General features: G+C 39.9%; 3 protein-coding genes across 3 annotated transcripts in view; 1 reads left to right on the top strand and 2 right to left on the bottom strand.

Moving 5' to 3' along the window:
* Positions 1-1,648, bottom strand: part of cbx7a (chromobox 7a) — an 8,242-nt gene extending 6,594 nt beyond the window's left edge. Inside the window, exon 1 of the mRNA XM_089019437.1 lies at positions 1,344-1,648. Within this exon, the coding sequence (XP_088875563.1) occupies positions 1,344-1,412 (69 nt within the window). The 5' untranslated portion in view covers positions 1,413-1,648. The remainder of the gene's footprint in view (positions 1-1,343) is intronic.
* LOC148885248 (GTPase KRas-like) overlaps positions 1-11,674 on the top strand; it is a 25,073-nt gene extending 13,399 nt beyond the window's left edge. Inside the window, exon 5 of the mRNA XM_089019438.1 lies at positions 11,531-11,674. The gene's annotated coding sequence lies outside the window, so the exon portion shown is untranslated. The remainder of the gene's footprint in view (positions 1-11,530) is intronic.
* On the bottom strand, positions 6,628-20,222 carry top3a (DNA topoisomerase III alpha). The gene is made up of 19 exons (XM_089019435.1): positions 19,641-20,222; positions 19,444-19,503; positions 19,277-19,350; positions 19,112-19,187; positions 18,892-19,000; positions 18,658-18,801; positions 17,633-17,803; positions 17,439-17,539; positions 16,817-16,891; positions 16,634-16,716; positions 15,901-16,111; positions 15,643-15,828; positions 15,445-15,574; positions 13,431-13,544; positions 13,198-13,363; positions 12,969-13,115; positions 11,611-11,733; positions 8,346-8,980; positions 6,628-7,288 (listed from the first exon to the last, which is right to left on the bottom strand). The coding sequence occupies exons 1-19, from the start codon at positions 19,851-19,853 to the stop codon at positions 7,140-7,142; spliced, it is 2,967 nt and encodes a 988-aa protein (XP_088875561.1). The 5' UTR covers positions 19,854-20,222; the 3' UTR covers positions 6,628-7,139.

Here is a 20,222-nt window from a genome sequence, read left to right as displayed (position 1 = left end):
GGGACCTTCTGAAACTGGCCATTTCCGGTTTTATTTTGAAGTCGTTTTTGGACACTTTAAGTGATTTTTATTGGTGTTTTGCATTTGACTAAAAATATCCGCTTGCGTGTTTTGTGTATTTTAGATGCTATAAAACGTTTTTCTGATGTCAGTTAGGAAACAAAAAAATGGTGTCGGTTGTCCTTTAAGGTTTAATTTAGACCGTCCTTCTTTGGCCGACCGATACCACGTCGGCTTATTTATGCTAATGAGGTGAAACCAGAGCCAGGGATAGAACAATAGAGGTAAACAGATTTGCTTCATTATTATTATTATTATTATTATTATTATTATTATTATTTTCATTGTATTTTCAAAAGACAATAATAATCTCTCTCTCTCTCTCTCTCTCTCTCTCTCTCTCTCTCTCTCTCTCTCTCTCTCTCTCTCTCTCTCTCTCTCTCTCTCTCTCTCGCCACTTGATCCAAAATGTATCTTTCAAATATCACCCGGACATAGTAAGCGTAATATCAACGCCCTGTTTTGATCTACACCCAAGTGTGTAATAATATACGTCAAAGTTAGGACCCTTGAGGCTACGACAATACGCTAAACCCCAAAAAGTACAACGTGTACCATTGAGCATGTGATGATGTTGCCACTTTAAAGTGAGCCGCATGTAGGGAGGCGGGGGTATTTTTTTTTTTCCTCCTTGTCAAATGGTGTTCTTCTGAGGAGTGACGTCAGTAAGCGGCCTCTGCCTCCCTCCCCTTCCCTCTCATCTCTCCCTCCGAGTTTGCGCGTGATGTGACGGTCACACGAGCGACTCTTCCAGAACCCAACACCGTGGCTCGGATAGGTGGGGCCAAGGCAACCATATAAACAACGTGCTGTTGCGCAACACCCCCCCCCCCCCCCTCACGTCACTCGTGTCGAACAATTGGAAAGCGATTCACTTGATGTAAACAAAAAAGTCACTTCCGGTGTTTTTTTTTTAATAATAAATAATAACGACAAAAAAGTGCGCTTGCGTTTGGTTAGCCACCTTGCACGCAGCGCACACCCCCTTCTTGTTATGTACTATAACTGCGTGGGCTCCTGCAAAAACACGCCGCAGCATCCGCGCACGGATATCAACACTCAACTTCCAGTTACGAAAATAAAGAGCGCGCTTAGCCTACTGAAATCAAATAAAACTGAAATGTCGTCAACGAAAATTAGACTTTGAATGCGTTTTGGAAGTCAGCGGAAAGTGCGTGGCCTAGTTTGTTTTCTTTCACCGCACGTTCCTCCGTGGCAGGAAAAGCACACGGAAAATAAGTTATATAAGTTGAGCCGGAGTGGATTAAAGTGTCGCAGCTCACCTTTCGGACTCTCTTCTTCGTGATGGACTCGACTGCGAATACTTGGTCTCCGATGGATGACAGCTCCATCCTCGCTCGCTCGAAAACAAACCCGTTTCCGTTCAGGCGCAAGTGGGGAAGATAAAAAAAAAAAAAAAAGAACGAGGGGAATGAAAACAAAAGGGAGAAAAATAATGTTCGATCTGGTCACTAAAACGCCTCCGATGGTTCTCGGTGTCAGGGTCGCTTCACGCAAAGTGCTCTGCTGGCTCACTTTTTCAAATCTGCGACACATCAACATGGGACGACGCGTTGCTTTAAGTCGCGCGCGCGCTCCCGACCCCGTTACGTAGGGCCGAGCCCCCAAATGCGTGGCCGCGCACGCAAATTAGAGCAGAGTGCAAAGAGAGACTTCGACAAGCAATATTAAAAAGTTGCAATATAAACATTGAATAAAGGTCTTTAAAGATGAATATTGCAAAGTAGTGTACCTTGACATTTTTTAATATTGTATCTATCTATCTGTCTCTCTAACCAGCTAGCTGGTGAGCTAGCTAGAAATTAATAATTAGATTGATAAACAGATAAGTAGTTAGCTCGGTAGCTAGGTAGTTGGTGAGCTATTTCGTAGTGTTGGAAATACAGTGTACCTTGACGTTTTTTAATATTGTATCTGTCTATCTGTCTCTCTAACCAGCTAGCTGGCGAGCTAGCTAGCTAGAAATTAATAATTAGATTGATAAACAGATAAGTAGTTAGCTCGGTAGCTAGCTAGCTAGGTAGTTAGTGAGCTATTTAGTAGTGTTGGAAATACAGTGTACCTTGAGGTTTTTTTTAATATTGTATCTATCTATGTCTCTGTCTCTCTCTAGCCAGCTAGCTAGCTAGGTAGAAATTAATAATTAGATTGATAAACAGATAAGTAGTTAGCTCGGTAGCTAGCTAGCTAGGTAGTTAGTGAGCTGTTTAGTAGTGTTGGAAATACAGTGTACCTTGAGGTTTTTTTTTAATATTGTATCTATCTATGTCTCTGTCTCTCTCTAGCCAGCTAGCTAGCTAGGTAGAAATTAATAATTAGATTGATAAACAGATAAGTAGTTAGCTCGGTAGCTAGCTAGCTAGGTAGTTAGTGAGCTATTTAATAGTGTTGGAAATACAGTGTACCTTGAGGTTTTTTTTAATATTGTATCTATGTGTCTCTCTGTCTCTCTTTAGCCAGCTAGCTAGCTAGCTAGCTAGAAATTAATACATAGATAGATAGACAGATAAGTAACTAGGTAGCTAGTGAGCTATTTAGTAGTGTTGGAAATACAGTGTACCTTGACGTTTTTAATATTGTATCTGTCTATCTGTCTCTCTGTCTCTCTCTAGCCAGCTAGCCGGCTAGCTAGTTAGCTAGAAATGAATAAATAGATAAACCGATAAGTAACTAGCTAGGTAACTAGTGAGCTATTTAGTAGTGTTGGAATGTACCTTGAGGTTTTTTTTTATATTTTTAAAATTTAATTGTATCTGTCTATCTGTCTCTCTCGCCGGCTAGCTAGCTAGCTAGAAATTAATAAATAGATCGAGAAACAGATAAATAGCTATCTAGCTAGCTAGTGAGCTATTTATCATCTCTATCTTTCTCTGTATATCTCTCCATCTCTATATACTTGTATATATATCTCTAACCAGCTAGCCGGCTAGCTATCTATCTAGAAATAAATAATCATAATTAATAATAATAACAATCCATTTAATTTACAAGCACCTTTCAGAACTCCCAAGGACACTTAACAATTAAAAGAATAATGCGCAGAGCAATAAAATCATAAATAAATAATAAATAAAATGGCTGATTAAGCTAAACCGTGAATGTAATCAATAGATAAATAACTCACTGACTAGGTAGCGCGGTAACTAGGTAGCTAGCTAGGTACCTAGCTAGCTATTTATCCATCAATGTATTAATTTTCTTATTACTTTAATGATGTCAACTGGAAATAGTTGGTAGAGAAGTTCTGTCATGTTTCTATTTTAGTTCACAGAGTGTATTTGTTTTTATTTCCTCATTCTTTTTTTTTTTGGTCTTCATTGTTCAGTTTTCTTTTGCACCTGTTCTTGTCATCCGGATCCCTCGGGGGTTAGTTAACTAATCAGCTTCCTCAAACTTGCACAAACATTCTCCTTGTAGCCGTGTCACTTTGTTTCTTTTTTGGTTCCCATTTGTTTTATATCAGTCTTGGTTGGATTGTTGTTGCTGCCATGTTTTTAATTCTTTGTGACCATCGTGCTTTGTTTGTCACCGTTGTGTGTTTGTGGTCGTTTGCAGGACTTTTGTGTTTTGGATGTAGTTTTTTCTAGTGTTTCCATCTAAGGTAGCAGTGCAGTTTAGAACACCGGGGTTAAAGTACTTGTTAAAGTACTTGCTGAAGGCCCCTGTTTTCCATTGGGGATCTGGACCATTTACAGTAAACTCGGTCCGTACGCACACAGAGGGGTCGACAGTCATGCTCTGCATGCACCTGGAATGCTTGCATCACTTACGGGCACTTGTCACCCTGGCAACTGTTTCTATAGCAACCACTGGATGATGATGATGATGATGATGATGATGATCCAGCTGGAAGAGTTGATAGGCAGCTTGCGGGATGAACAGTGATCCATGTTTTCTGGCAACCTTTGACCTATAAATGCAGAGCTCCAAATCCAAGCGACAGTGCAAAGAGATCCTGCCTTAGAGCTGTTTAATCGTCATCGTTGCTGATATAGAACTTGCTCAATATCACCACAAAGGTTTTATCTGGTTGAAGTCGCTAGCTATAATAAATCAATACAAACCAATACAGGTTACTTATGATAATAATCATCATAATAATAATACATTTCATATCTAAGCGCCTTTCAAAACTCTCAAGATCACTTTTCTATGGGTGAGCAGTGGCAGCCACACGCGCTACCCAGAAGTAACTCAAATACTGTACATAGAAAGCTAGCTAGCTAATAGATAGCCAATACATGGCCTGCTAAACAGCTAGACAACTAGCTGTTTAACTAATAGATAGCCAGCCAAAAATCCTCGTATAAATGTTATAGTACGCCGTACATTATTTGAAATGATTAAAAAAAACGTATAAAATACGAGGGGAACGTATTAAGGAAGTTGACAGGTATGCTAGTGAACCGCAGTAACAGGCAGAAGCATTACTTCCTCACAGGCAAAAAGTAAATTGTGTATCCGGTTGCTATGCAAACAACACCATAATAGTTTTGTGTTCAACTCAATAGGGCCAGAAACATTTCACAGACAAAGTAAATTTGCGAATCAGCTCAGACAAGATTGTCATGTTTTCTTTTTTGTGATTTTTGCGTGAAATTGTTGTCTTTTTTTAATTTGGGGAGATAGGTGTTGTTAAACTGTGCCCGTTTCCGTCATTTAAGTTGCCCATCCAAGTTCTCTTCAGTTTTATGTGGATTCGCTGACGTCATCACGCTTACGGCGTCTCCGTCGCGTTCCTCCGGCAGGGAACGTTTACAAATTATCGGTGTGACACTTCCCGAAAAAAATGAGGTATTTACTGCTATTTAGGAAAAAAAAGACTCGTGGATCACATGATTTTGTTATCTGCCCGGATACTGACTGTGTGTGCGTGGATTTGGAGAGTTAAAAAAAAAAAAATAAACAAATAAGAAAAAAAAACACCGCAGGGACATTAGCGCCCACTCGTGATGAGTCACGCGTGACTCATCGAACGTGCCAGGAAGATCATCTTCATTGGGAACATTAAATAAAATAAAGCACATCAGTTTCCCCCCCATACCGGGAATCCTATGCGTTTCCCGTTAAACCGGGATCGAACGAAAGTGCCCGTGGGAATACTGACACGGGGTGGATAAGGGGGGGGGGCTGCGGTTTACTGCACAGTTAGTAGTTTTGCACGAGCAGTGAGTCACGGTTGCATCGCGATGCATGATATGCTTTGTCATTTCTACTTTCACGTGACTGCAAACACGTCATAGATGAAAAATGCGTACTTATTTCAATACTTTCACTGTCAATGCGAGATTTGTTTTATTTTTTGCCAATAGTAGTAAAGCGTTTTGAAAGGATTTGCCATTCAGACACAAATATCATGAAATCGTGTTATATGTTCCCGTAGTCAGCCAAAAATAGCATTTACTAACAGAGAAAAAAATACTTCCACTCGTGCATAAAAAAGTCTCACTGCCCTAAAAATGTCAGCCAAAAAAAAACGTTGTCTTTTCATGTTTTCAGCCATTATCTTGGACAAATGTTATTATTATTACCATTTGCTAGCTATTTGATATCTATTAGCTATCTCGCTATCTATCTATTCACTATCTAGCTGGCTGGCTAGCTCGCTAGGTATCTGTTGGCTATCGATTCGCTAGCTAGCTAGCTTTCTATTTGAGTTACTTTCGGGTTGAGTGAACGCTGGCGCGTGTGGCTGCCGCTGCTCACCCGCAGAAAAACTTATCTTGTTGCAAACACTGTACTTGAAAAATAGACTTTGAAAACAAATATGTGCACGAACTTCACAGGGTCTGTAAGGTTAAAGCAGTATTGTAGCAACATATTAATAATAATAATAATACATTTCATTTCTAAGCGCCTTTCAAAACTCTCCAGGTCACTTTACAGTCACATGATCAGTTTTTCTGCGGGTGAGCAGTGACAGCCACCATGCGCCAGCGTTCACTCAACCCGGAATAACTGAAATAGATAGAAAGTTAGCTAGCTAGCTAATAGATAACAATAATAATAATTATTATTATTATTTCCATTGTTTCCATGTTAGCACTTTGTTACAGCTTCAGCTGTATAATAATAATAATAATAATAACAATTTCTAAGCGCTATATAAACCAATATAGATGCTCCCCAACTTCCGAACGAGATACGGTCGTTCGTAAGCTGAATTTGTTCATAAGTTGCTTCAGTGCTATATTTTGTATGGAATAATAATATAATAATAATAAATTTAATTTCTAAGCGCCTTTCAAAACTCTCAAGGACACTTTACAGTCACTGGATTTTTTTTTTTTTTTTTTTTGTGCGGGTGAGCAGCGGCAGACATTCGCACCAGCGTTCACTCTACCCGGAAGTCTTGATGAACCCAATGCATTGAAAACAAATGTATGCTGAGGTGAGCTGAGAAATACAATACAATAAAATAAAACAAAATCAAATAGAATATAATAAAATAAAAACATGATAGCGAATAGCTAGCTAGCTAGCGTGTTAGCAAAATTCCACTTTTCTGCATCCAACGTGCTTAGCTGGCTTAAGATTGTGGTTGAAGACAAATGAGTCAGGACGAAACCAAATTTGAGATGATTCATTTGCAGAGAAGAAAAAAAAATGCACGATCATGTCTCAGTAAAGACGTCTCCGAACAATGGAATGTTTATTATTATCAGTCATTTATTATCAAACAGGAAACAATTTGAATTTGTAAAAAATCTAGAAAAGTGAAACATTTCTCAGTCAACCTGCGCAAAGTAGAATAAAAACAAAGGCAATGAACGGATGTTTCAAAGGCAGCTGTTACTTCTTTTTAAAGCTTTTAGCTAACATTAGCCACATGCGGACATGTTTTTTTTTTTTTCAGGAAGGCGTGTTAATGCAAACCATTTGCCATTTTCGGCCATTCGGGAAGATGATAAATCAATATGTGATCATATCATTCAACTCCCTTTGCCTTCACTTTATCGTCGTCGATCAAGTCCAAAGTCACAACAGGAGCGACTTTATTGGCGGCACACGTCGAGTCGGAGAGTGCAAAAAAAAAAAAAAGTGGCGTGCACTTCCTGTCACCGATGCGGACAAGTGACGCGCGTGTGGCCTGGCGTGTGGCAAATGCCGCAGGAACGAGCTTTCTTGGCGATGGGGGGTTTGTCCCCCGTTCGCTTCCTTTCCTTCCTCCCTCTGCCGTTGTTGCTGTTCATCGCGCCGCTGTCACCTGAAAGAAGACTTGGACTGTAATGATAATAATATATTTCATTTATAAGCGCCTTTTAAAAACTCTCAAGGACATTTTACAGTCACAGGATATTTTTTCATACAGTGATACCTTGGCTTACGAACTTAATTGGTTCCCAGTAAGGCGAAAAGTGTGTATTCCAAATATCAATTTCCCATATGAAACCATTAAAATGAGAATAATCCGTTCCCAGGTCCCCATAAAACATAATTTTCTACTAAAAAGGCCTTAAAACTACACACAATACAACTTATTTTATGTATAATAAATGTGCTATGGTATTGTAATTAAAGAAATAAACTGTACTGTATAATAAAGTCATTTTATGTATAATAATAATAATAATAATAATACATCTGATTTATCAGTGCCTTTCAAAACTCTCAAGGTCACTTTACAGTCACAGGATAAGTTTTTCTGTGGTTGAGCAGCGGCAGCCACACGCGCAAGCGTTCACGCAACCCGGAAGTAACTCAAATAGATAGAAAGCTAGCTAGCTAGCTAATAGATAGCTAAGAATAAGAATACGAGTAAGAATAAGACAATTCATTCATAAGAACCTTTCAAAACTCTCAAGGTCACTTTACAGTCACAGGATAAGTTAGATAGCTAGCTAGATTTGTGGAGCCTGATTGATAGGATATTTTAACCTTGCAGTCTACACTCTGCCTTTGAACTATCAATGAAGTTGAAACGAGTCCAAATTTCACTGTTTTCTAGCCATGTTCTTCCATTTTCTCACTCTGTCGTTTGCCTATCTATTTAATGTTTGCAGCTCTGTGTTTCTGTGAACCCCCCCCCCCCCCCCCCCCCCCCCCGCTTTGTTGGTGAAAAGTCATTCACCAACGACACATCACTCATTGCGGCGCTCCGTGTGTTTCCTGAAAAATAGTTTGTATGCCAAGATTATAATTATCGGGAATTTAATTAACGTTCGTAAGGCGAAAAGTTCGTACGATGAGGTATCACTATATTCCTTTATATTTATATATTTATACACTGTCGCTAACCAAACTTTTGTTTGCGTTTGTCATACCTTGCGCCGAGAGGTTTTCATCAGCCCACTGGAAGAAGCGACACTGTTGCTCTTTGGGTTTCCCGCAGGTGTGGAACACCCGGCCCTTATTCGGGCCGTCCTTCTGGACGATGCGCGTCACGGTAGCCTCATTACAGTGACACGTCAAATCTCCTCCGATCGCGTTCCTCATCGCCAGGAATTGATCGTTCGGAGGAGGAGGCGGCTGGGGTAGCGGCGGCGGATGCCGTTGATTCTGATGACTGGGCTGATCGGCCCAAAGAAAGAATTGACAGTTCCCCGAGTTGCATTTGTAGAACTGCCGCCCTTGGTTAGCTCCTTCTTTGCGCACGGTTAGCAAAATGGCATCCTCAGAACAGTTACACACAACCACATCGCTGTTGCGTACGCTCAGAGCGTTGCCCCCTGGTGGTGGGGTCCAAGAACGGGTGAGGGGTGGAACACAAGGTCTGGAGTTTGAGATGAGTGATCCAGGTGGTGCTGGTCTGGAAGGGTTCCCTCCTCCGACTCCGTTCCCTCGTAGATACTTCAGGTCCAGCACCTCTCGGAGTGTCTCGTCGCATCCGCCGATGCAGCCGACAAACTCTAAAGGCATCGAGGGGGGAAGGCTGCCTCGACGGAATTTCAACTTTAACCTGAGGGACACAAAGTAGGCAAATAAATGGCAGGTGTGATTTATATAGTCATCCCTGTAAAGTACAACCATCTTATGTCACTTTTAAAATCCGAGTTTTTTTGTAATTTATACTGTGTAGATCACAGGTGTCAAAGTTAAGGCCCGGGGGCCAAATCCGGCCCGCCACATTTTTTTTTTCGGCCCGCGAAAGCAAATCAAAATTGTGAAATTTCATGATGCTTGCTAAAATCCCAACCAAAATTTCATATGTTTGGATGTAAACCACATGTCATGCGGGAATGGCAGCGAATGAGTTAAGACAAGCATTTGGAGAATATGATGTATTTTGTGCCTCAAGCTTGTCTGCATATTTCGGTGGTTTTTACTGACCTCTGGTTTGTTACTTTTGACATTCGCTACATCTACACCAGCGTTATTGACAAATATGCTAAAATCACAATGTGTTCCTGAATTTGTTCAGATTTTGGTTTTTCAGAATCAGAATCATCTTTATTGCCAAGTATGTAGAACACACAAGGAATTTGTTTCCGGTAGAACACGCTGCACTAGTATCGTCAAAAAAAAAACTGCTAAGTGGCACTATACAGTTCCATTTTGGCTACTGTTGAAAGAGTTCAAATAGTTAATGGGTTGATGGTTTTTCTCGCGGGGGTGCCGATAAAGCGCTGGTCAGACCTCTGTCAATGTTTTTTTTTTTCCTTCCACGAGGGGGCAGTATTTGACTTTTGTCCATGTTAGCGCTTTGTTACAGCTTCAGCTGTTGTTCAAGCGCTGTATAAATAAATATGTATTGCATTGTATTCTGTACAGCCGCCCCCATTTCAGCTCACTGTATCTATTAGCTATATAGCTAGCTAGCTATTAGCTATCTATTCGCTAGGTATTCGGTATCTATTCGCTAGCAATTAGCTATCTATTCGCTAGCTATTAGCTATTTATTCTCAAGCTATTACCTATCTAATTGCTAGCTATTAGCTATCTATTCGCTAGCTAGCTTGCTATCTATTTGAGTTACTTCCAGGTTGAGTGAACGCTGGCGCGTGTGGCTGCCGCTGCTCACCCGCAGAAAAAAAATATCCTGTGACTGTAAAGTGTCCTTGAGAGTTTTGAAAAGCGCTCATAAATGAAACGTATTATGATTATTATGAAATTGAGGTGCAAGATCCATCTGCTTCTCCAAATGCTTGTCTTAGAAAATAAATAAATAAAAAGTTTAAATAAGCAAAAGTTTATCGAACAGCGCGTTGCCATGGCGATCAGCAAAGTAGCACCCTTGAAAAAAAAAAAAAATCTGTTTTTTGTCCATAAGTGTTGTGGTTCCGCTCTAAGGTACATCTGAAGAGTTGCTGTGGCAACAGATACTGGTGGTGTGAAGCACTCTGTCTTGCTGCTTTCCAAATGTGCCCTATATTTGGACTGTGCTCTGGTATTTGGTCAAAGGGGTGAACGCCCACCGCTGCCAAACCATTTTGTCAGCTTTGCATACTTGAGTCCATTTAACTCATTCACTGCCATTTACGAATGTATTCGGGTATTGAAAATATGACAGAGAGCGCCATTCTCAAATTTGGTCGGGTTTTCTGTGGTTTTTTTTTTTTCATGCTTGGGTGCTGACAAAGCACTGGACAGACCTCTGGCAATTTTTTTTTTTTTTCTTTCCCCCCCCCCCCCCTTCCCTTTTTTTTTCCATGTTAGCGCTTTGTTCTTATGTATTGCATTGTGTTTTGGACATGCGCCCTCATTTCAAGTTCATATAACTCCAAACCCATATCATTTAAGAATTAACTATTTTTTTTCCTGATGACAGCAGAGACTCTCAGGTTTCGAATGCTGTCTTGAATATTTGTCATCCTGAAACTCAAAATTCTGATCCACTGCTGAAAAGGATGCTTTGATCCTCTATTTTTTTATCTAGAACTGCTTCATGTCACAAAGAGGTGTTAACCCCCCCCCAAAAAAAAAAAATCCTGTCACTGTAAAGTGCCCTTGAGAGTTTTGAAAGGTGCTTAGAAATTAAATATTAGTATTTGTATTTGTTATATTTTTTGTATTTGTTATATTTTTTGTATTTTTTATATTTTTTTTGTTTTTTTTCTGTTTTGTATTTTTTCTGTGTATTTTTTAAATTTAATTTTAATTGTTTTTGCAATTTGTAATTTATTTTATAATTTGTATTTTATTTTAATTTATGTATTTATTTTTTAATTTATTTTTAATATATTTTTATTTATTTTTATTTTTATGCTGCAAGTCTCTAAGTGCCCCGTGGGATAATGAACTTTCACTGCGAGCCCGGATTGTTGTGAGAATCATGATTTGCATAAAAGAAGATGCTATAATCTTGTTCATTCCCCCCCGCCGAGGTAAGCAAGCAAGGAATGAATGAAGTGTGCATCATTACCCACAATTCAGTGCTCTCGTCATCTCAATGACTTGGACATCAATGTTCTTCACAGCTCAAAATACTTTCACCTTCAGACACGGTCATACGCAAATAGATGATGAATAATATGTCACCCACTCACTATGGCTCGTGTTTGTTTTTCAGGATGCACCCGCATTTTCGGAATTTTCTGGAAGCTTCTGGGAAAAAAAAAAACCCCAACCGTTTTGGAGAGGAGAACTCACATGTGGACGGGCCGAGGCTGGCAGATGGAACAAATGCTGTTATCCCGGTTGACCTCCAGCACCGTTTCAGGAAACCATACGGCTGTTTTGCAAGCAGGGAAGCCCACGCAGGACAGGAACTTACTACGTTTCAACATGGACAAAACAGGAAATGCACGTGTTCTTCATACATGACATTTTCAGAAGAGATTTTTTTTGGGGTTGAAATGTACACATTGTCACTTTTTTTTTTTTACATTATCGCACTTTGTGCTGCATATCATTCCACATCCACCCAAAAATACATCTAATTAGGCTTCCTCACATTGTAGTATAAGTCAGAATAAAATGCAATGCAAGCACCACTATGCCGTGTCTGCCCCTTAGTGGTGAATTGTGAAATTACAACTTATTTTATGACCTGCATATTTGTGGTTTGGATTTCTTTTGTATATCTATCATATCATTTAGGATTTAACTCTTGCATTGTATTTTGGACAGCCGCCCCCATTTCAATCTTAGATAACTCCAGACCCATATAATTTAGGAATTAACTCTTGCGTCATATTTCCAGCAGCTCATGTATTTTGTATTGCTACTTTCATTCCTTTCATCACTTTGCTGCTGTCAAATGTAAATTTCTCCACTGTGAGACTAAAAAAGGCAAATCCATCCATCCGTTTTGGACAGCCGCCCCCATTTCAAGCTCAGATAACTTCAGACCCATATAATTTAGGAATTTACTCTTGCATTGTATTTTGGACAGCCGCCCCCCATTTTAAACTTAGATAACTCCAGACCTATATAATTTAGGAATTAGCTCTCATTGTATTTTGGACAGCCGCCCTCATTTCAAGCTAATATAACTCCAGACCCATATGACTTAGGACTTAACTCTTGCATTGTATTTTGGATAGCCGCCCTCATTTCAAGCTCAGATAACTCCAGACCCTTATAATTTAGGAATTAACTTGCATTGTATTTTGGAGAGCCACCCCAATTTCAAGCTCAGATAACTACAGACCCACATAATTTAGGAATTAATTCTTTTTTTCTGATGGTAGAAGAGAGTCTAATGTTTCTCATGCTGCTGAATGTTTATGTAGTCCTGTACTGGAATTTGATTGACGATGACAAAAACCCTGGCACTGGAGTGGACACGTTTGCATGTCTGGCAGTGAATGAGTTAATAATTGGGTTTTTTTTTAGGCGTGGAGGGACAAAAACAAAGAAACATCCCTGCACTCGATGACGATGAACATTTGTTAACACCACAGCAGAAAAATACGCCAAAAAATTAAAAATGATTATTTTTGTTCCAAGAGAAGTCATTTTTTTTTTTTTTTTTTCAATGAAATTCACATCTTTGTTCCTCTCACCCGTTTCCCTCCTTCCTCTTCCTCAGCATCATGTCCCGTCCACAATGGGGACACTTCCTGACAGGCAGCTGCATCTCCATGTCTTGTTGTTCCGTTTCAGGAATCTCGAGGGCGGCCCCCAAATACGGCGACAGAGCTTCGTCTAACCTAAAGCGGCGTTGAAAAAAAGGACTTCTTGATCGGCGACGGTCGCATGAATGGTAAGATTGAATACAACGCCGAAACTCACTTTTTGGCTTTCCTGACCGATTCGATAAAAACAGCCTTATATTTTTGGATGTGGTGCAGCAAGACGCTCCGTTTGTCCTTTCTTCCCTCTGATACCAACTTGAGATCTGCCTCCAATTCAGCTCGCAGGTGCGGTTTTGACATCTCGTAGCCCATGGCGTTGTAGCCTAAGGTGAGCGAAACGTGCTGCGAATCGATTCGGGAATAACATCGAGTGAGAGGTTGTTTCGATACCTTCCACCAGTCCCATGCCGAGCTCTCCGGGAAGAAATCTCTGATCTGCCGTTAAGCCCACGTACATGCGACTTTTGATGGTTTCGATGTGGTCCGCGTGTGTCGCGTCGGTTCCTGTTGAATGCGATTTCGGTATTCAGACGGGTTAGTTTGAGACACGACGTCGATGCTAATTTTAGCTGATTAGCACATTTCCGATGGCAAGCTTACACTCCATAAAGTGGGATGGTGAGATGAACACCTTGGAAGCAGAAAAAGTACCGTATTTTCCGGTGTATAAGGCACACCCAAAAGCCTTGATTTTCTTCAAAACATGACCCTGCGACTTATACGCCGGTGCGCCTTATATATGAAGTAATATTGAGCAGCAAAAGGTCTCGCAACTACTGTACAGCCTCTACTGTAGCACCTTATAATGTGGTGTGCCTTATATTTGGGGGAAAAAAACATATTTATGTATTATATTTGGAAAACAAACTTTTTTATTCATTAAAGGTGCACTTTAAGGACACGTGTGGGTTGCCTAATGAGGGTGGGGTGGGGGTAGACAGGTGGGAGAGGGGGAGACAGGGAGAGGAGGAGAATCAAGGTGGTGGGAGAGGCAGACAGGGGGGACATGCTAGGGTGTACAATCATGCTATATTGTGTTCATTCTTTGTTTCTTTGTGTTTATTAAGTAGCTAGCTTGCTACGGTATATAATCATGCAATATTGTGTTTATTAGCTAGCTAGCTAGCTTGCCACGGTATATAATCATGCTATATTGTGTTTATTCTTTGTGTTTATGAGCTAGCTAGCTTGCTACGGTATATAATCATGCAATATTGTGTTTATTAGCTAGCTAGCTAGCTTGCCACGGTATATAATCATGCTATATTGTGTTTATTCTTTATTAGCTAGCTACGGTATATAATCATGCTATTTTGTGTTTATTAGCTAGCTACGGTATATAATCATGCTATATTGTGTTTATTCTTTGTTTCTTTGTGTTTATTAACTAGCTAGATAGCTTGCTACGGTATATAATCATGCAATATTGTGTTTATTAGCTAGCTAGCTTGCTACGGTACATAATCATGCTATATTGTGTTTATTTTTTGTTTATTAGCTAGCTAGCTACGGTATAGAATCATGCTATATTGTGTTTGTTCTTTGTGTTTATGAGCTAGCTAGCTTGCCACGGTATTTAATCATGCAATATTGTGTTTATTAGCTAGCTAGCTAGCTTGCTATGGTACATAATCATGCTATATTGTGTTTATTCTTTGTTTATTAGCTAGCTAGCTACGGTATATAATCATGCTATTTTGTGTTTATTAGCTAGCTACGGTATATAATCATGCTATATTGTGTTTATTCTTTGTTTCTTTGTGTTTATTAACTAGCTAGCTAGCTTGCTACGGTATATAATCATGCAATATTGTGTTTATTAGCTAGCTAGCTTGCTACGGTACATAATCATGCTATATTGTGTTTATTTTTTGTTTATTAGCTAGCTAGCTACGGTATAGAATCATGCTATATTGTGTTCTTTGTGTTTATTAGCTAGCTAGCTAGCTACGGTATATAATCATGCAATATTGTGTTTATTAGCTAGCTAGCTTGCTACGGTACATAATCATGCTATATTGTGTTTATTCTTTGTTTATTAGCTAGCTAGCTACGGTATAGAATCATGCTATTTTGTGTTTATTAGCTAGCTAGCTACGGTATATAATCATGCTATATTGTGTTTGTTCTTTGTGTTTATTAGCTAGCTAGCCAGCTAGATACGGTATAAAATCATGCTATATTGTGTTTATTAGCTAGCTACGATATAGAATCATGATTCCGGGTTGAGTGAACGCTATCGCGTGTGGCTGCTGCTGCTCACCCGCAGAAAAAATATCCTGTGACTGTAAAGTGTCCTTGAGAGTTTTGAAAGGCGCTTATAAATGAAATTTATTATTATACTCTGGTGCACCTTATATAAACTTTGAAATCACCGCCTCAAAAATATGCATTTGTGACATACCGATGCCATGCTTCTCCATCAGCGATATGAGATCCGCTTCTGTGAGCAGCTGTGGAGGACTCGTCTGTCCGTCCACCATCTCGATGGCCGACGGTTGGAACTGGGAACCTTGTTCGTACACCGGAATCACCTAGCACGCAACAGGTCACTTTAACGGTAACTCAATATATATTTTTTTCCACCCCCGCCCTCACTGACCTTTGCACTCCACCTGTCATAAGGATAAACATCTAAATAATTCCTCGCCACTATCATGAGTCCTGAAGTTGAAAATTTCTCCTGGGCGATATCGATGTCCACAATCGTCTCCTGCCCCAAAGCATCCTGGGATAAACAAGCTAGAAAATGGCGGACGATGAATTCATACACGCGTCCTTCGTTTCCCTGAAATAGCAAAACAACAACGGAGTTAAAATAATGATAATTTTGTGCAACAGGTCATTAAAATGTGACTACCTGCAGTGTGTTGGTGTGTTTCGTTGGGTGAATAGGGGGGTGGGCTTGGTCCGAATTTTTGCCCTGTCGTGGGGTGGGACCACCGGGTTGCTCAAGTACCCGCTGGGCAAATGCGCCCCAGTTAGGGTTTTGCAGCTGTTCTTCCACTAAAGGTGTGAGAGCAAGGGATGCTGGGAAAATATTTGTTTCCGTACGAGGGTAGCTGATAAACCTTCAGGGAATCAGAAAGGGGACATTTTGTTTTCAATTCATCCCGAGAATTACCGGTACAGTCAAGTTCTGCCCTTTAAAAAAAAGAGTTTTGAAATGAAATGTATTATTATTATTATTACTAGTAGTATTACTATTACTACTATTATTATTCATATTATTATTATTACTACTATTATTATTAGTACTATTATTATTAGTACTATTATTATTATTACTAATATTATTATTACTACTACTATTATTATTACTATTATTATTACTATTATTATTACTAGTATTACTATTATTACTATTACTACTATTACTATTCTTACTATTATTATTATTACTATTATTACTAGTATTACTATTACTACTACTATTATTATTATTATTATTACTATTACTACTATTGCTATTATTACTATTACTATTATTACTACTGTTATTATTATTATTATTATTATTATTATTATTATTATTACTATTATCATTATTATTATTAGTAGTAGTAGTATTATTAAAACAAAATCACGCTCACCCTTGCTGGTAGAGTTTCTCTGCAATTTTCATGGTCTCTTTCGCACTTATTCGCAGCTTCCTGGATGCCAGTTTTTCCAGTTCCTGGTGTGCGAGAAAAGAGAGAGAAAATTCAACTTCAGGCTTGTGGAATTTCGGGAAAAAAAAAAAACATCGGAACAGGTAAGCGTTTGCGGGTCGTTACCACGGTGTCCAACGGCAACGGTCTCCATTTGCTCTTGGGCTTACTCGAGACCGAAGTGACTGTTGCTAAAGGATCCTAAGAATAAAATGAAACAATATTTATGACCGAGTTCCGTTCCGACCAAACGGCCGTAAGTTGAAATGGTCGTAAGTTGAAATTCATTCAAAATGTTGATTAGAGACTCCGAGGCTAAACTTTTATAGATTTATATATTATATTTGGAAAACATTTTTCATTCTTATATACGCCTTATACTCCAGTGAGCCTTATACTAGGTAACATCCGACTTACGACCGAGTTCCGTTCCGACGAAACGGTCGTAAGTTGAAATGGTCGTCAGTCGAAATCCATTCAAAATGTTGCTTAGAGACTCTGAGGCTAAATGACTCGCAAACTCTTGTGCCATCACGCAGTCAATTGCTGTGCGAGAGTGAGATGCTGGCTGGTTGGCCAAAATTGTCGTACGCGTTGCGGTGCCAGGCGTAGAATTACAAATGTTAAAATAGGGAGGTCGTGGTCGTAGGAATGGATGGTTGTAAGTTGAGCTGGTCGTAAGTCGGATGTTACCTGTACTCTCTGACCCCATAATGACATGTTTAATGACATGTTTAGTAGGCTTCACCTCCATGCAGATCTGGTAAAGCACGAGGCAAGCCGTGTGGTTGAAGAGACGATGTCTTTTCCATCCAAACTCAACAGTGTCCTCCTCCACTTCATGCAGCACTGAAACATGGACGCAGAAGGAATTAAAAATATATATCTACCGTTTCCATAACAACATATCAAGATTTGGATCTGCGGGTATGCGCCACGCACCTTTGATCTTGTAGAAAGTCTCTGGAATGAATGCCTGGATGGCTTTGAAACGTTCCACCACGAAACCGAGAGTGGGAAACTGACAGCTGCCGTAAGAGATGAGCTGATTTGCCAAAGACAGCGGGAAGATCTTCTGGAGGCGAAGGGTCTGGAATCTTGTGAAGGAGGCGCCTGCGTGTGTCCAGCGAGAAATATATTCGGAAAGGCAAAAGGTTACTGACAGTCCATTGGCTGCATCATTGTAGTAGTATTAATAATAATAATAATAATAATATTAGAATGGATAGGGAACTCTGCCATTATTAACTCATTCACTGCCATTCCCGAATGTATTCAGGAATTGAAATTATGACATGGAGCACCATTCCTGATTTATTTTTTTTTTTGTAGGGGGTGCTGATATAGCGCAGGTCAGACCTCTGGCAATATTTTTCCCTTTTACAACGGGGCAGCATTAGCTGGCCATTTGCTATCTATTATAGCACATGTAGCTATGTATTAGCTATAATAATAATATGACTGTATCTATTAGCTAGCTAGCCAGCTTTCTATCGATTTTGAGTGAATGCTGGTGCGTGTGGCTGCCGCTGCTCTCCTACAGAAACAAATATCCTGTGACAAGCTATATGGCTATCTAGCTAGTTAGCAAACTGTCTAGCTGGCTATCTGTTTGCTATCTGTCTAGCTAGCTAGCTATGTAGCTGGCTATTTATTAGCTATATGGCTATCTAGCTAGTTAGCTAATTGACTAGCTGGCTATCTATTAGCTATATGCCTCGCTTTCTATCTATTTGAGTTACTTCCGGGTTGAGTGAACGCTGGCGCATGCGGCAGCCGCTTCTCACCCGCGGAAAAACCGATCCTGTGACTGTAAAGTGACCTTGAGAGTTTTGAAAGGCGCTTGGAAATGAAATTTATTATTATTATTAATACATGTTATTTATAAGCGCCTTTTAAAACTCTCAAGGACACTTTACAGTCACAGGATTGTCGTCTTGGGTGTGATGCCGGATGCGCCTCCTCACCTATCCGCAGATCAAGCTCTTGGCGGACATCAACGGCATCGCTGATGTTAGCGTCCGGCTGTATTAGCGTCTCGCATGCTCTCCGAATGGAGTTGGGAGTGATTTCAGAAAACTTCGCCCGGAACACTTGCACATTCGGCTTCACTAAAAAAAAATAATAATAATAATAATTGAAATTAATTTAAAACCTTGCTTAATCTCGCTTTGCAATGGCAAGATTTGACACGACCTCACCTGCTTTGCAAACGTCGATTATTTCAAAGCCAATGTTCTCTCCTTCTCGGTCGCAGTCAGTCCAGATAATTAAAGCCTGACATTGTCTCACCTCCTTTTCCAATGTACGCTGCATAAGAAGGACAGCAAAGGGGAAAGGGGTGGGGGCTCCGTTTTAGAACAATAAAATAAAATAAAAAATGGAAGGAAGATGATGCTCTCCTAAACTAAAGAAACACACCTTAATTTGTATCATGCCATCTGGACAATACTTCTCGACCTCGGCATCAAACAACATCACTGGATTGCAGCTAAGCCTTGGGAAACAGAATGTAAATATGAAATCAAACACTGCATATACAAAAGAATCCCAACAGGGAAGTGGACATGAGCTTTTCACACTTACCATTTGTGGTAAGGGGCTTTAAATTCAAGACCCAATAAATGGCCTGAAACTGATGTCATCGCTACCGTCACATTCTGGATGTAATCGCAGGGAAATAAGTAGGGAGAAGAAACATGCATTACGAGAAACTGATGCAAAATGGAGACTATTTCGAAGCACTCACATACCTGACCAAAGAGATGATATTCATACTCATAGATCTTGTTGAACTTGGACAGTCCTTCCCTCTGAAAAAAAAAAAATAACACGAGGACAAATTCTTCCAGATGAGCAACTACTTACTGGTCATTTAATAAGCATTTCATTACACTACACTAATACATTACATTACAAAATAAAACGTCAATGACAACAAAAGACCGACCCGCACGGACATGCCATTGGACATGATTTCGGAGATGCCTTTGGCTGCATCATTCTTCTCGGCGACGCAGAGGACCCTCTTGATCTGACCCCTCCGCATTATGTCTGACGTTGTCAATGCGTCTTGGGCCGCAGAACGACACCTCAACTGGATACGTGGTTTCTGGAGTCCCAGTCGAAGCAGATGTTTTGAAAGGAGGTTCACTACTTGCATGCCTGGTCGCTACTCACCTAAAGCACCCTCTCGCCACTGTTAGCATATTCACTAAAAATGCTATGGAGGGTAAGTACAAACTTTAAAAACACTTTAGGTAGAAAACCTGTCACCTCGTCAAACTTCAACAGTACTAAATCAAGAAGATAAAAGTCACAGTTGTCCCAAAACATCTGCCAACCAACACTTTCTACGCGGTGTCCTCTACTATTAGATACAAAAAGTTAACATTGTTTACAAACTGCGCGCCCGGTCCTGATATTCTACCGTATTCTGTGGTGGTGTCGTAAAACCAGTCAATGCCGTAAAAGCTTTGCCTTCATAATAATACATTTCATTTATAAGCGCCTTTCAAAACTCTCAAGGGCA

This window comes from Hippocampus bargibanti, linkage group LG17 (genome assembly GCF_051943395.1).
Source record: "Hippocampus bargibanti isolate YZ-2025 linkage group LG17, ASM5194339v1, whole genome shotgun sequence".
In the NCBI taxonomy this organism is placed as follows: domain Eukaryota; kingdom Metazoa; phylum Chordata; class Actinopteri; order Syngnathiformes; family Syngnathidae; genus Hippocampus; species Hippocampus bargibanti.
The sequence above is the reverse complement of the archived record's forward strand: the minus strand, read 5'-3'. Positions and strand labels throughout refer to the sequence as shown.

What these genes read in the sequence shown, in the direction of transcription:
- top3a (XM_089019435.1), bottom strand. Translation starts at nt 19,853, where the DNA reads ATGCAAGTAGTGAACCTCCTTTCAAAACATCTGCTTCGACTGGGACTC. An exon ending in ATGACAGGTGGAGTGCAAAG is followed by an intron (nt 15,575 to 15,642) that starts GTCAGTGAGGGC and finishes GTTGCGTGCTAG; the next exon opens with GTGATTCCGGTGTACGAACA. An exon ending in CAGCCTCGGCCCGTCCACAT is followed by an intron (nt 8,981 to 11,610) that starts GTGAGTTCTCCT and finishes TGTGTCCCTCAG; the next exon opens with GTTAAAGTTGAAATTCCGTC.